The sequence below is a fragment of the Trachurus trachurus genome (genome assembly GCF_905171665.1).
Source record: "Trachurus trachurus genome assembly, chromosome: 15".
Taxonomy (NCBI): Eukaryota; Metazoa; Chordata; class Actinopteri; order Carangiformes; family Carangidae; genus Trachurus; species Trachurus trachurus.
This window is the reverse complement of record NC_139906.1, coordinates 1,288,219-1,305,000: the sequence shown is the minus strand read 5'-3', so window position 1 is coordinate 1,305,000 and position 16,782 is coordinate 1,288,219. Positions and strand designations below refer to the sequence as shown.

The 16,782-nt window shown below is 44.0% G+C and overlaps 1 protein-coding gene across 1 annotated transcript in view; it reads left to right on the top strand.

The window, feature by feature from the left end:
- arfgef3 (ARFGEF family member 3) overlaps positions 1 to 14,488 on the top strand; it is a gene marked incomplete at its 5' end in the record, with an annotated part of 57,633 nt that extends 43,145 nt beyond the window's left edge. The window contains 8 exons of the mRNA XM_083988644.1: positions 1,199 to 1,330; positions 2,164 to 2,297; positions 5,791 to 6,090; positions 7,611 to 7,782; positions 8,458 to 8,559; positions 11,206 to 11,606; positions 12,147 to 12,654; positions 13,692 to 14,488. Of these exons, the coding sequence (XP_083844770.1) occupies positions 1,199 to 1,330; positions 2,164 to 2,297; positions 5,791 to 6,090; positions 7,611 to 7,782; positions 8,458 to 8,559; positions 11,206 to 11,606; positions 12,147 to 12,654; positions 13,692 to 13,883 (1,941 nt within the window). The 3' untranslated portion in view covers positions 13,884 to 14,488. The remainder of the gene's footprint in view (positions 1 to 1,198; positions 1,331 to 2,163; positions 2,298 to 5,790; positions 6,091 to 7,610; positions 7,783 to 8,457; positions 8,560 to 11,205; positions 11,607 to 12,146; positions 12,655 to 13,691) is intronic.
- Between the last annotated feature and the right edge of the window lie 2,294 nt (positions 14,489 to 16,782).

Below are 16,782 nucleotides of genomic sequence, written 5' to 3'. Positions count from 1 at the left end.
GGAAGGAAGGAAGGAAGGAAGGAAGGAAGGAAGGAAGGAAGAAAGAAAGAAAGAAAGAAAGAAAGAAAGAAAGAAAGAAAGAAAGAAAGAAAGAAAGAAAGAAAGAAAGAAAGAAAGAAAGAGGGGAGGGAAGAAGATGAAGAAAGAAAGAAAGAAAGAAAGAAAGAAAGAAAGAAAGAAAGAAAGAAAGAAAGAAAGAAAGAAAGAATAGGGGAGGGAAAAATATGAAGAAAGAAAGAAAGAAAGAAAGAAAGAAAGAAAGGAGGAAGACAGAAAGAGGGGGAGGAAGAAAGAAAGAAAGACGGAATGGAAGAAAGAAACAAAAGGAAAGAAAGAAAGAAAGAAAGAAAGAAAGAAAGAAAGAAAGAAAGAAAGAAAGAAAGAAAGAAAGAAAGAAAGAAAGAAAGAAAGAAAGAGGGGAGGGAAGAAGAGAAAGAAAGAAAGAAAGAAAGAAAGAAAGAAAGAAAGAAAGAAAGAAAGAAAGAATTTGCCGTGCTCGGTGTGTTCAGGTGCAGTCGGACTTGCTTGAAGTGAATAAACTTCTGGGTGCATGTTTGAGTCTCCATCTGACGCTGTCTGTGGCTTTGAGGGATGGAAACAGCCTAAGCAGCAGAACTTCAATCCGCTCCCATTCATCGCTGCCGTGGCGACGCGGGGACAGACCATAACTACCGCAAAACAGCAGACATTAAACTGAAAATCTACAGATTCCTTCTTTTAGACCTAAAATGATAGGATCATACAGCCTGAGTTGAATTTTCCCGGAATTGTCCTTTAAAGCTCCACGTTTCTTCTTTTTCTTCCTGTGTTTTATTTTGAAAGTTTGATGTAAAAATCTGTCTCAGTGTCGTTTTGAATGACTGAGTGAGCGGGTTGTGTTTGTAGGGCACTGTCAGTGTGTGCGTGTGTGTGTGTGTGTGTGTGTGTGTGTGTGTGTGTGTGTGTGTGTGTGTGTGTGTGTGTGTGTGTGTGTGTGTGTGTGTGTGTGTGTAGCTTATGCTTTCAGACACATTAACAGGACATGTGGGTTTATAGAAAAGCTGATTTTCTCCAGAGTCCATATATTTAATGTATAGAGTGAATTAAAGTGTGACACAGGATGATGAGACCTGATGATGTTTTATCACAGCCTGTGTGTGCGTGTGTGTGTCTGTGTGTGTGTGTGTGTGCGTGCCTGTGTGTGTCCGTGTGTGTGTAGAACCTGCTGTCCTGCTTCCACAGCGGCTCGGACAGTTTCTCGGGCGACGCCTGTGAGGTGAAGGTCGCTGCTCCGTCTCACTCTCCCTCAGCTGAGGCCGAGTACTGGAGGATCAAGGCCATGGCCCAGCAGGTGATCAAAACACTTGATAAAAACTCCAGTTTAACATAGTTAATTAATTCTTCTTTCATAGATTCATAAATATCTAACTCTCATTAATAAGTTCCTATGTTTAATCGCTTAAGTTTTTCTTCACTGAATCTCTGCAAACAATCCAAAAATCCTACTGCATTTAAAGGGATAGTTCAACATTTTGTCAAACTGGCCCATTGCCATAACCCCTATAGTCATAGCAGTAGGTTTGTTACCTTTAATTGTCGGTGCAAGCTATTTTTAGAACGGCGGAGCAGAGCCGTGAGCTGCTCAGAGCTACGCTACGGAGGCTCATTATGGGATTTCTTGGTTTCCCTCATCAAACTCATCAAATACACAATCCAACAACTCCACAACGCTCTGGTGGACAAGTTGTGACCTGCACATTCACCACGCTATGAGATAATAACACAACGTTACCACACAGAGTTGTTTTAGAGGGAAATTCATGCAAAACCTCTGATGCACGTTGCCTTCAGGGACAGTTTTTCATCATCAGTCTCTGTATTTCCCTCTAAAACAACTCTGTGTGGTAACGTTGTGTTATTATCTCATAGCGTGGTGAATGTGCAGCTCACAACTTGTCCACCAGAGCGTTGTGGAGTTGTTGGATTGTGTATTTGATGAGTTTGATGAGGGAATCCAAGAAATCCCATAATGAGCCTCCGTAGCGTAGCTCTGAGCAGCTCACGGCTCTGCTCCGCCGTTCTAAAAATATTAAAGGTAACGAACCTACTGCTATGACTATAGGGATTATGGCAATGGGCCAATTTGCCAAAATGTTGAACTATCCCTTTAACTCTGGATGGCAGGTCTTCATGTTGGACACTCAGTGTTCTCCGAAGACGCCCAACAACAAGGACGGCTTCGAACACGCTCAGTCCTGCGTCCTCATCATCGAGCTGCCGTGTGACGGACAGCAGGCCAACGGACACACACAGAAGAGGTGCACACACACACACACACACACACACACACACACACACACACACACATAATTAACTGATTAAAACTTTGTGATGGGTTCATTCTGACTCACACTAACTCTCTGTTTGTCTTTCTGCTGCTTCGCTCTGGCAGGAAAATTGGGTAAGACTGTGTGTGTAACTTTTAACTGTATGTCTTGTATGTTTTTTACCAGAGGTGTGGACTTGGACTAGAGACTTGAGACTTGACTTGGACTCGAGTCCCGATTTTGATGACTTAAGACTTGCTTGATCAAATCAAAAAAGACTTGGACTCGCTTGGGACTTGATGCCAAAGACTTGAGACTCTACTTGGACTTGAGAGCAAAGACTTGAATTCAAGTCAAGTCACAAGCAGCTAGCACAAATATTAAAATATTTTAAAAAGTGTCACATCAATGTCCTACTGCAGCAGCCAGCCAGAGACATTCCTATAGAACCCACTCCTGTTATCAGTCTTGGCTGTATAATTAATGCCAACACACTAATGCCTACCACACATAAAGATAATCTGGCTGATTTTGCCCCGATTTTCCCCCTTCTGACCAAAGACAAAAATCGCCCGATTATCTTGGCTCTTAAAGGGACAACGAGGAGTTTCTATTCGGTTATAAAAAAGTATCACGTTAATGTGGATGAATCTCTGCTACCCACACTTGTTAATGGGCCCATTTTCGATAAATATATCGTTCTGTCTCTATCGTTATTTTGTTATTATTAGTGGTGGCGGAGATGCTGGTCGAGCCGACCAGCGTTTTTTACTTTCGGTTTCGCAACGAGTCATGAGAATAACGCAGCTGAATCGCCGTTTATGGTCGGAACTACGACGGTATGTGAACCTCTTTGTTTAATTCTTGATGAATGAAAACATGAGTCCGTCTTAACGCCGGTCAAAAGAATTTTACGGTGCGCACGGAGGCTCATAAATGTAGTGTGAAAACGCTTCGCTTTTCCAAAACTCCTCGTTGTCCCTTTAAGAGTATTTTATGAGATTCTCCTGTGGTGTGTTGTGTTTTAAGATTTAAATTCTCCGAACAATCGGCTCGTAAAACGGTCGGCGGCGACAATCGTAAATATTAAACATGTTCAGTATTTACGATTGTTGGTCCCAACAATCGTGACCGTTTGGATCAAAAATCGGCTTGTGTGTGTGGGGGAAGCCGACCATCTCGACCATCTTCTTTATGTAACCAATAAAGAAGCAAGCTGACTTCAGCACACGTAGCATAACAAACCAGTGTGGCTAACGGCTCCATGGCATGGATCTATATAATACATCCATGCACCATGGCTACCATCAACAGAGTACGTCAGATCATGTTTGATCACGAGATTTCTGACGTGTTACTGTACGTCAATTTTAAATAGCTTTATTGGCATGAGAAGGCAGTGCTTATATTGACAAAGCATATCACAATAGAATATTAATAAAAATAAACAGATGAATAAGTGGCAGAACATTAAAGCAGAAGTGAGTGATCCGGTCGTTTTCGCTAATGCTGCGTTCCAGGCAGGCTTTTGAAATCATAAATTACAGCTTCAAGTCACAACTTACGACTTTGTAGCGTTCCAGGCAACCCACTCGTGTTTTTCCGACCTGTTTTACCGGTGAAAGTCACTATAACGGCCACTCGTAACTTCTGACCCGTGAACTCGTACCAGTACGTCTTTTTGTACAGTCTATGTACCAGATCGAACTGGTACGACTTCACAGGTCGGAAAAAACGAGTTTCCTTGAACGCACCATAACAGTCCTCGTCGCTACGTCACCACATTCACGGCGTTCCTTGGCTGCACACACAGCCCTGCATGCCGTTCTCTCTCCTCATTGGATAAAAACTGTAGGATACGATAAATGTTTTCTCCTCGACTCAGAGCAGAGCAGAGTGACTGACAGACCCATGTTTCGGTTCAAACACTCTATGTAAGTGATTGCTGTCAGAAGATATAACTATTTAAGACTTATATTAACACAAAAATATCACTTGCTTCTGCTTTAACAATAAAATATAAACAACTTAACAATTGAGGCGTGGTCATGATCTTTACGTATCATTAATTATAATCGATTTGTTTGGGACTCGAAACAAAAATCTTAGGACTTGGTTGGGACTTGAAAAAAAAATCTTAGGACTTGGTTGGGACTTGAAAAAAAATCTTAGGACTTGGTGGGGACTCGAAACAAAAATCTTAGGACTTGGACTTGACTTGGGACTTGAGAGCAAAGACTTGAGACTCTACTCGAGACTTGAGAGCAAAGACTTGAGACTCTACTTGGACTTGCAACATAGGGACTTTCTCCCACCTCTGTTTTTTACTTGCTGCAACACTAAGGGTGAATTCCAATTGACCTCTGGCTAAGCCCCGCCCCCTCCACTCACTCGGACAAACAGTCAACATTCGGTGACGGCGCTATGGCAACAGCTGTCACAGTAGGAGACATTTCACAGGAGGCAACTGATGGTTTTTGGAGACAGAAAGATTAAATATCATGTTGAAGTCACCAAAACTTCACTTAGCTTTACTGCTAGCCCTTACCCTAGCCCGTGGCCCTAACCCTTCGTTTTGCGCGTTCACGTGAAGTGGTGGGGGTGTCCCAATTCTGGTCCAGATGAGGGTTAGGGGGAAGTGGTCTGGCTCGCCCTCGAAACGGAGTTTTTTCAGAGGCACACTACGGACCGAGGGCTATGACATGTTTCCCAGAATGCATCTTGCGGCAACCGGCAGCTGTTTTATTTCTCGCTGTAGCGCTGTTATTACGTCACTTTGTTAAGTTTAAATATTTTTTCATGTGAGAAAGTAGCTGTTTAGATCCCCAATGTGCGGTCGGTTTATCCACATGAGGCTGTTTAGACGTTTGCTCCGATGTTTTTGGGAGAAGTGAAGCTCCACCTGTGGAGCAGATCAACGGCCAACCTCCGTCGTCATCCCGGGGGAGAAAAGACCATCGCTAATTAACTTACCCGCAGGTTTTTAGAGGTTTACCGCCGCGTAGTTACATTCTTTTTAGGAGATAAATGTTGGTCTCATTGATGAAATGTAACAATTGTCGCATTAGTTTGTTTGAATTAAAAGTGAAGCTTCATGTGTTTTGGACACAGGAGCAGCGCTGCCTGGGGGCTCTGTAAATCACCACATTTACATCAATAAATAAATGTTTTACAATGTACCCATCAGTCTTCAGAAAATAAAATTTTATTTTATTAAGTTAACGTGGTTTTGAATACAGGATTTGTGGCAAAAGCTCGTCACGTCTGCTTATGTGAAAGCCAGCAGAGACGACTGATGACGTATGTGATTGTTGAAGTGGTGTCCCAATTCGTAGGGGTTGACTTTCAACCTCTGCCCCTTGTAGCTCCGTTTCAAGGGGCAAGGGTTAAGGGCTAGGGGTAGGGGTAGGGGTAGGGATGAAAAATAGAATTGGAATTGGGCAAAACAAAGCTGAAACTGACCCTGGTTGTGGTTTTCCTGCAGCATCCCGTTCCGGACCATCGTGGTGAGTCTGCTGTCCCACCAGGTGCTGCTCCAGAACCTGTACGACATCCTGCTGGAGGAGTTCGTCAAACAGCCCGAAGCTCAGGAGAAGGAGAGGGAGAGGGTGACGCCCGTGACCTCTGACCCCGGCCGCCCGGCCCCCGTGACCTCTGACCCCAGCCGCCCGGCCCCCGTGACCCCCGTGACCTCTGACCCCAGCCGCCCGGCCGCTGGCTTCCTGCGCTACATCTCCATGACCAACCTGGCCATCATCCTGGACCTGCTGCTCGACTCATACAGGTGATACTACACTGTTACTACTCTATTAACCCTTCTATCCACCACTTTATTTTCCCATGATCCATTGCGTCACACCACAACGGAAGTGGGTTTTAGTAGCATTCTAGTGAGCGGCTAACTGGTAGCGTTAGCGGCTAGTTGGTAGCGTTAGCCACCGGTGTAGGCACCAAATGTGGGGGCTCCGGGCTGCCAAAACCGCCCTGACTAAATCTGATGTTTGTTAAGTCTATAAAACGAATTATTGAACAAACATTACTATTTCTGTGTGCACGTTTCTGTAATTAGTCATGGTTATCGTAGTTGTTAGCTTTGCTGCTGCTGACAGCTAACAACAGTAGCTAAGCTAACATCAGGACGTCAGCTGTTAAAACCCTCCCGCTGTCGGACACGACATGAAACTACTCCAGTTAGCTCAGTCATGTTGGAACTAGGATATCCGCTGGAGAAAATATTGTTTTCATGGACCGTTTATTGAGTTATTGTTTATTGACACTGCTAACGGCTAACAGCTAACGGTTAGCCCAGCTAATCTGAAATGTAGTCACAATGGTGATATAGTGACGTGAAAATGTGACATAAAGCTAAAACCTTGTCCATATTGTTCTCATTAAAATTACGTGATGATTATAAATAAAGTCATCACGGCCAATGTCTATCAACCACTCTATGCTATCAACAATACAGTAACGGTGGAATGGAGCGTCATGGCGACACCCAGCGCCATTCTCCGGAAGTGGTGGATACAGAGTCTGTGACATTTCCTCCTGTAATTCTCTCTCCTTGTGTATTTATCCTTGTAAAACCTCAAGTTATGAACATCCTTTATTTCAGAACAACCTGGGCTTTCAGGATATTAATGCCTGTAGGTGTCATATGAATTTACACTGCAAAAACTCCAAATCTTTCCAAGAATATTTGTCTTATTTCTTGTCAAAATGTCTCATTTCTAGTCAAAACTAACCTCTTTCCACTTAAAATAAGACTCATCACCTAAAAATTAACTTGTTTTTAGATCATTTTCACTTGTTTCAAACACATTTTCACTTGAAATAAGTAGAAAAATCTGCCAGTGAAAGCAAGTTTTTTGTGTTTGTAATAAGAAAGAAAAACTTGCTCCACTATCAGAGTGAAAATCTGCTTGAAAGAAGTAAAAAGTGTCTAAAAACAAGCTACTTTTTAATGTGATGAGTCTTATTTTAAGTAGAATGAGATTTGTTTTGACTAGAAATAAGATTTAAGACTTAAGATTATTTTGAGTTTTTGCAGTGTAGGAAAAGATTTATGATCAGAAAAAGAAAGGAAAAAAATAAATAAATAAAAGCATCAGAAAAAAAAGACATAACACCTTATATAAGGCGTAAAATTACATCTATCACATCTATCACTCTGTTTCTACTGGAGTTTTCATGACAGCCAGTTAGCCCCGCCCACCCTGTTGTTTTCCGATAGCGAGTCAGTGCAGCCTCCAGAGGATCGGTGCTGGTGTGACAACGTGTCGTCTCTCTGTGTTTCTGCTTCAGGACGGCGCGAGACTTCGACACGCGGCCGGGTCTGAAGTACCTGCTGATGAAGGTGTCGGGCGTGTGCGGAGCAGCGAACCTTTACCGCCAGTCGGCCATGAGCTTCAACCTGTACTTCCAGGCTCTGCTGTGTGCCACGCTGAGCCAGGCCGACGGCATGAGCGCCCAGCAGGTAGGACACGCCCATTACTCTCCTTTTATAGATTCAGCTTTAAGTTTAAGTTTCTGCTTTATAGCTGTGGACGTTTGTACCTATTGTACCGTTTGTACCTCCACGCATAACTTTCTGTTTCCTTATTGGACATGGGACATTTTTTCAGACACGGTCTCATAAACTATTCAAATTTTCTTCATTGAATGACTTTGATTATTCGAAAAATCATTTCTAGAGCTGCAACTAACGATAATTTTCATTATCGATTGATCTGTCGATTATTTAAACGATTACTCGATTAGTTGTTTGGTCAACAAAATGTTTAAAAATGTTGAAAAACATCAGTCAGTGTCTCTCAAACCACCAGACATCGTCCTCAAATGTCTTGTTTTGTCCACAAACCAAAGAGAGACTCAGTTTGTTGTCATAAAGGAACAAAGAAACCAGAAATATTCACATTGAAGAAGCTGAAATCAGAGAATTTGGACTTTTTTTAAATTTAAAAACTACTCAAACTGATTATCAGATTATCAGAATAGTTGACGATTAATTTAATAATCAATTATTGTCAGATTAATCGACTAATTGTTGCAGCTTTAATCATTTCCCTAAACATAAAATACTCCGAAAGGTTGAGGAGTTGTGATGTTGTTGAGAAAATATAAAAAAATTCTAATGTGGCTGTTGTTGCAGGTGAAGAGGATTCTGTACGAGGAGGAGGACGGCAGCTCTGACTCCTCCCACCCGGGGTCGGCGTCCTCCGAGGACGAGGACATCTTCGAGGAGACGGCTCAGGTGAGACAGGTGACATCATCTCCCGATTCGATTCTTCTACGATTTTTTGGATGTCGATTCTATTTAAATGGATAGTTCACCCAAAATTGAAATTTCCCTCATTATCTCCTCCCCCTCATGTGGACTAAGGGCTGGGAGAAGTTTCAGAGTCCTCCGTGGCTTCTCTGAGTTACAGGGGGTCTCGGCGTAGCAGTGCATGTCCATATAACGGTTGCAAATGGATACCAACTGTCTTCGTAACAAAAAGACACACCAAAAAACATCCAAATACCTCCATGCTGCTCGTATGTAATGTCCCTCTTGTATTGAAGCCCCGAAATGAGAAATTGTTCCGAAAAAAATTAAATAAGTCTATATTTCAAGCTTGTTTGTAGCAATTTTGCATTTCAGGGCTTCAATACAAGACGGACATTACATACGAGCAGCATGGAGGTATTTGGATGTTTTTTGGTGTGTCTTTTTGTTACGAAGACAGTTGGTATCCATTTTAGAAATAGTATAGAAATAACATGCTTCTGAAACCTTTCTGACAGAATATGATATAGACTGAGGTAAACTGCTGCATTTTAACATTTATCTGCACACAAATACTGTAGGAGCCGATAAACTAACATACTCCATTATAAAGTGAACTTAAATCCTTTTCAAAACCTGGACTCTCTGAGCCGTGTTTCCACTGCAGGAACTTCGGGGTAATATTACGGGGCCAGCCCCGTTGGTGCGTGTTTCCACTGCAGGAACCTCCCCCACAGGGCCATTTACAGGAACTTTTACGGGGGCCAACGGAGTACCTACTCCAGGGTAGGTACTCCGTTCGGCCCTGAAAAGCTCCTGGGTGGGGCTCGAGGTTAACCCGGCACTGATTGGCTAAAGCTAGAGCAGGCTCTGACGCTACCAGAAAGCACCAAAACAACCGGCATTTTTAAAAGGGGGAGCAGAAGGGGAGCATTAGCCTAGCAGACACCGCTGTAAACAACTAGAAGCAGGAAGATGTACACAAATGGACCGACGGTGAGGTGCAGACATTGATGCAGTCTAAGGCACCGAGGAGATTCAGAGGGGGTTTGAGTCATCGCGGCGAAATGAAAATATCAGCGCACCTCGAGACACTGGGGATCCATCACGCCACAAAACAATGCTGTCAAAAGTTTAAAAAAAAATAAAAAACACGCACAGCGATTAAGCGGCGATTGAAACTCATGACGTCGCCGCGGGGTCCGACTCTGCAGTGGAAACACGACCACTGAGAGGGCCGAGTGAGAGGACGGTTCCTGTAGAAGTTCCTACCCCCTCCCTTTACCAGGAACTCCTGCAGTGGAAACACGGCTCTGGATGTAAAAAAGGCGAACAAATGCACATTGCACAATTTTCAAAAGAAAAAACGTTTTTCAAAAAAAAAAATCGATTTAAAAATCGTCAAAAAAGATATTGCGATATTTATGTGAATAGATAATAGATTTCTCCCACCCCTACTTGTGGGTTATAAACATCGGTCCGTTCTGCTTCTCTTGGAAAATCTTTGTATTAGAGTCAATGAGGAGCAGAGAGAGACGTGGCCGCACTTAGAGGCTCACAGTTTAAATTCTGTAAGACTCTCTGCTTTGTTGAACACATTGTTAGAGAGAGGACAAGTTTGTCTACAACTGTGGAAAAAATCATGTGTGTAAAGTGTAAATTGTGGCCGTGAGCAGCGTGGAAAGAGAAAAGTTTCAGATAATTTCAGACAACTCCTCCCACTCTAGCCGGAACATTCCTCCTTGTTGTTTACAACTACTTCCGGGTAGAAAACCAGCATGAGAACAATAGTGACGGACGAGAGTTTCGTATCTAATTTTTCATGTCACTATATCACCGTTTAGACTAATCTGATGTTTGTAAAGTCTATGAAACCAATGATTGGACAAACATTACTATTTATGTGTGCACATTTTTGTAACTAGTCATGGTTAGCATAGATTAGCTGGGCTAACGGTTAGCTACCTGTTTAACTTTAATAACTCAGTGACTCAATAAACGCTCCATGAAAAAATGTTTTCTCCAGCGGATATCTGAGTTCCAACATGACTGAGCTAACTGGAGTAGTTTCATGTCGTGTCCCACAACGGGAGGGTTTTAACAGCTGACGTCCTGCTGTTAGCTTAGCTACCGCCGTTATCTTAGCTGCTGTTAGCTTAGCTACCGCCGTTAGCTTAGCTACCGTTAGCTTAGCTACCGTTAGCTTAGCTACCGCTGTTAGCTTAGCTACCGCCGTTAGCTTAGCTACCGTTAGCTGTCCCTGTCAGCTGAGCCACTGATGCTTTCTAGACACTGTGATTCCCCCAAACTGAATAAATACAACACATAGCAACACAAAACACACACACAGAAATAGTAATGTTTCTTCAATCATTTCAGATTTGTCTAAACGGTGAAAAATATGATATATAGCTAAACTCTCGTTCGTTACTACTGATCTTATTCAAATTACGTGCTGGTTTTCTACCCGGAAGTAGAATGTAAACAACAAGACGATTCGGTCTATACACACCCATTATAATCTCAACATTTCTCCAAAACGTCAAAAAAAAATATTGCAATACTTATGTGAATCTATTTTTTCTCCCTCCCCTATTCCTCTGTGTGTGTGTGTGTGTGTTTGTTCAACAGGTGAGCCCGCCTCGCGGCCGGGACAAGCGTCACCCGTGGCGACAGCCGATCCCGTCGCTGAGCGTGCAGCCGCTGGGCGGCGCCGACTGGGCCTGGCTCGTCAAGCGTCTCTACAAACTGTGCGTGGACCTGTGCAGCAGCTACATCCAGATGCACCGCGACCTGGAGAGCGCTCTGGAGGACGCGGCGCTGCTGAGGGGCGGGGCCTCGGGAGGGGGCGGGGCCTCGGGCGAACACGTCTTCTTCCTGCCGCTCTTCCAGTCGGAGACGTCCACGCCGTCGTCGGCCGGCGGCCTCTCGGCCAGAGAGACGCCGTCGGAGGAGAGCGGCTACAGAGGCCAGGGGGCGGAGCTTAGCACGGCGTCGCCAGGGGACACGCCCACCCCCAGCCCCGGATACAGGTCTGTGATGTCACTGACTCCGCCCTCAACACCGAGGACACATCCAATCAGATTTAATTAGATTCATTTTAGTAGCCACACAGCAAAAGCTCAAAATCTTACCAAGAATATTTGTCTTATTTCTAGTCAAAACTAATCTCATTCTACTTAAAATAAGACTCATCACATAAAAAGCAGCTTGTTTTTAGACACTTTTTAATTTTTTCAAGCAAATATTCCACTTGAAATAAGTAGAAAAATCTGATAGTGGATCAAGTTTTTCTTTCTTATTACAAATACAAAAAACTTGCTTTCACTGGCAGATTTTTCTACTTATTTCAAGTGAAAATTAGTTTGAAACAAGTGAAAATGATCTAAAAACAAGTTAATTTTTAGGTGATGAGTCTTATTTTAAGTGGAAAGAGATTAGTTTTGACTAGAAATGAGACATTTTGACAAGAAATAAGACAAATATTCTAGGAAATATTTTGAGTTTTTGCAGTGTACTGGCTTTTCATATACTATATCGAGTCTGTATTTGTTATTGCTTCGTCTCCACAGCTGCACTGGCAGTCTGCCTCACCACTTCAGGATGGGAGGAGAGAGGAGAGACTCCAACATGACGTCCAGCTCGTTGGGGGGCGGAGCTCCGTGCGGCGGTGGCGGTGTCGGTATGTGCGGCGGCGGGCGGAGGAAGGAGTGGTGGGAGAGCGCCGGGAACAAACTGTACTCGATGGCGACCGACCGGACGCTGAGCAAACTGATGATGGAGTACAAGAGGAGGAAGCAGCAGCAGCAGCAGCCGCAGCAGAGCCACCTCAACCTGTTCATGAAGGAGCAGGGCCGCACCGCAGCAGGGGGAGGGGGCCCCGAGGCCAGGAGGGGGGGGGGCTCCTCCGCCGAGCCGCCGCCTCAGAGGCCGCAGCAGCTGGTGGACCAGCAGGGGCCGCCGCTCAGACACTCCGTCAGCGCCGGGCCAGAAGTCCTGAGGCAGGAGAAGAGGCCGCGGTCCGGGTCCACCATGAGCTCACACAGCATCTCAGTGAGGGACGCAGAGGCACAGATACAGGTGGGGGAGGGGCCACCGGGGGGGGCAAAGTTAATTTATTGTCATTCAACTTCATGATGCACATGACAGAACGGAATTTGAATGAATGAATGAATTTATGTATTTCGTTATATATCAAGCTTATATAACCGAAAGGGTGTAGGTTACAAAGCGTATATACCCCTACCCCTTTTACCTTTAAAAATTATACGCATTAATACAAAATGATCAAACAGCGCATAACCCAAAATAGTACAAAGTCATTAAACTTAATTTTCCATACTGTAACGAGAAATTATGTTGTTCTTATAAAGTCTTTTAAAGCCGACTAGAGTACAGCATAATTTAGTTAAAGTATAGATACAGTTGTTAAAGATTGTGGTGTTTTTAATCATAATTTTAAAAAGAACTAGAAAAAGAATTTCCTGCAGAAAATGCGTGTGAATGCAAAAGGTCTGAATTTTGAAATCCCTTTTTTTTGCTATCCAGGGTCACGTAATCCGTCTTACTTCTATCCCAGTTGTTCAACGCAAAGTTGGATTGGATCAGTCTGATCCAAATCCACATTTTTAAGATAACCAAATCCGGATAAATGCGTGTGAATGCTGAAAGCAGCTGAACGCTATTGCTGAAGCAATGCTGAATGACCTGAAGAAATTGTTGAGTCAATGCTAAATTAGTTGAAGAAACTGCTAAAGCAATGTTGAAAAAGGCTAATGCTAAAGCTGAAACATATAACTTATGTATTATATACCTAGTATGAGATGAATGCCTTTTAAAGGTAAAAATAATTTTTTAGCAGTATTGTTTTTATCAAATACTAGACTCCACATGGGGTCCAGACCCCAAAGCTGAAAAACACTGCAATAGTGCCTCGGTGCGTTTGCCCGGTGGCCCTAAGAAGTAAACAGATCTAAGGACAGACAATGTAAGGACAGGCATGATATGAATATACTGTATATATGTGTATCAAGCTGCAGGTGTAAGGCAAATTTCCACTGTGCACTGACAATTGGTCTTCTTGTCTTATCTTAACTCTGCCCCCTCTTTCCCCCCAGGCGTGGACCAACATGGTGCTGTCCCTGCTGAACCAGGTGCTGCTGCTCTCTGATTCGTCCTTCCTGTCGCTGCAGCCGGCCCTCTACCCGTCCCTCAGCCAGCTGTCCTGTCACGTCACCGACGCCCGCGTCCGCCAGGCGCTCCGCGATTGGCTGGGCCGCGTCGGCAGACTCTATGACATCACCGTGTGATGCGGCGGCTGCAGCAGCGGCGGCGGCTGGTTGGTCGGTCGGTCGGTGACGTGGTGGAAACAGGAAGTCGGTCGTTACAGGAAGTTACGTGTGAGTCGCCGCCATGTTGGGTCGGTGTCGCTGTGACATCATCACGGCGCAGCGCAGCGATTGGTGGAGAGATTTGATTGACAGCCTCTGATTATGTCGTACGAAACTTTATGAACTGCAGACACCATGTGACGCCAGAGCGGACGATCTGATTGGCCGATAGAGGAAGAGGAGTTTTATTGATTTGACAGTGAACACACACACACACACACACTGATCTGCTTGTTTTGCGGAATGAATCATGATTTTGTCACTAATATAATAATCAGTTGTTGTTTCGCACATGTGCAATGAATCATGGGAACTGTAGTTCACGAGGAGGAAGAAGAGGAGCCTCCATTTCCCATGATCCTTTGCAGGCCTGATTAAAACCAAACAGCCACACTGTTGAATCTAAGCGTCGTGTTTCACTGTCGTTTAAAAATCAGAGACTCGGAGAAGTCGTTTCCTGTCATCGTCATGGTGGTCGCCACGGCAACAGCCAACGACCTGGACCTGGTGGATGTGAATGTTCTTCTGTATTTTCTGTATCAAGCTTTAAACACATGAATGTCTGTCGACCTGAGGAGCAGGAGGAGTTTTTATTTTATTTAAACCAAACTGTTAATTTATTTATTCATGAAATGTTCATTATTTAAAATATTTAATTATTCTATATCTTTATTTTTTTGTTTTTTTTTGTTTTGTGTGTGTCGGCGTCGCCTGTTCGATTCCCCGCCACTCGTTTATGACACGTTTGCCTTATTAACACTTAGGTGTCACTTTCTCTTTCTCTTCGACGGCTCAAGCTCCGCCCCCCCGGCGCCTTAAACGGTGTGATGTCACAGACAGTTTTTATTTTTATGTCATCAGCTGTTTGTTTGTTGGTCCGCATTTCCCATGATGCATAGGACGAATCTCCTTGTTGTTTACAACTACTTCCTGGTAGAAAACCAGCATGAGAACAATAGTGACGGACGAGAGTTTCACTATATATCTAATTTTTCATGTCACTATATCACCGTTTAGACTAATCTGATGTTTGTAAAGTTTATAAAACCAATGATTTGGACAAACATTACTATTTCTGTGTGCACATTTTTGTAATTAGTCATGGTTATCATAGATTAGCCGGGCTAACGGTTAGCTACCTGTTTAACTTTAATAACTCAGTGACTCAATAAACGCTCCATGAAAAAATATTTTCTCCAGCGGATATCTGAGTTCCAACATGACTGAGCTAACTGGAGTAGTTTCATGTCGTGTCCCACAACGGGAGGGTTTTAACAGCTGACGTCCTGCTGTTAGCTTAGCTACCGTTAGCTTAGCTACCGTTAGCTTAGCTACCGTTAGCTGTCCCTGTCAGCTGCAGCCACTGATGCTTTCTAGACACCGTGATTCCCCCAAACTGAATAAATACAACACATAGCAACACAAAACACACACACAGAAATAGTAATGTTTCTTCAATCATTTCAGATTTGTCTAAACGGTGATAGGGCATGAAAAATATGATATATAGCTAAACTCTCGTTACTATTGATCTCATTCAAATTACAGCTGGTTTTCTACCAGGAAGTAGAATGTAAACAACAAGGAGATTCGGTCTGTTGAGGCTGGGGGGTCGAACGCTCGAGAGTCAAACAACTTTATTTCCCCGTCACCGACGACGTTCTCACTTTTTTCACTCGTCGTTTGAGAAACATTTTTGCTCGTTAGCCGGCGCTCCGACGATGATGATGATGATGATGATGATGATGATGTCAGAGAGTATTTTTAGAGGCTGATGATGTGGTGAGTGGCTCTGACCTCCATCCTGTTGAGAGATTATGAGTGAATGAACGTGTGGATGAATGGACAGAGAGAAGGAGAGAGAGGGAGAGTTTGAGAGCTGCTAACTGCACCAGCTCCATATTGAGGGCAGGTCGTGAGGGGGCGGGGCTTAGAAGGAGATTTACTCTTCTGTTTTTCACCCAGTTCATCAACAGCCGGTCATTTGCACTCGCTGCTCTCTCTCTCTCTCTCCCTCTCTCTCTGCTCTCTGCTCTCTCTCTCTCTCTCTCTCTCTCTCTCCCTCAGCGGGTCACCAGGTCCAGATTAAACCGGACGGGGCCGGTTCCTCCAGGTGAAACCACCAGAGTCTGACTGGACAGACTGAGGCTCCGCCCACTCTGCTACACGCTCACTTTAAAACTCCTCTCTGCTACGTGTCCTGTTTTATTTTGAAAACTCAGCGGTTGTGTTTTATGGTTATTTGTTGGTTATTATCAGAACAGGTCCGATCTCCGTCCTGATTGACTTTACGTTAAAGGGATACGCCAACATTTTTTTTTCGTGTCTTGCCTCACTCCCGAGTCCATGACCAGCAGATAGACACCATCCTTTCCACTGTGCGTGCGGTAACAAGGGAGATACGGCAGAGCTGGCGCACCGCTAATTAGCTTAGCTCAAACACTGGAAGTGTATAGGTAGCCTGCCTCCTACCTAAAGTCATCAGAGAAACTCTTCAGCAACTCTAAACAGAAACCGGCGGGCCGATCTTCGTCTCAGAGCTGACAAAACTCTCCGGTAAGGCATCTTGAGCGGTCAAATGCCGCTAACGGGACGAGATCGGTCAAAACGGAGGGTTCAAGCAAAGACGGTTTATTTTGGTTCAAGCTAGCTACATCGAGGGTAGGTTAGCTTCCTATTTCAAAGTAAAAGCACTAATTCTATCGTCATGGTTTTCTGTATGTAAAGGGCAACGGGTGTTTTATTTTGTGAAAGTAACCGGAAGTGCGTTGGTCACAACGGCTAGGTTGAGTAGCGCCGAATTCGTCCTAACAAAATT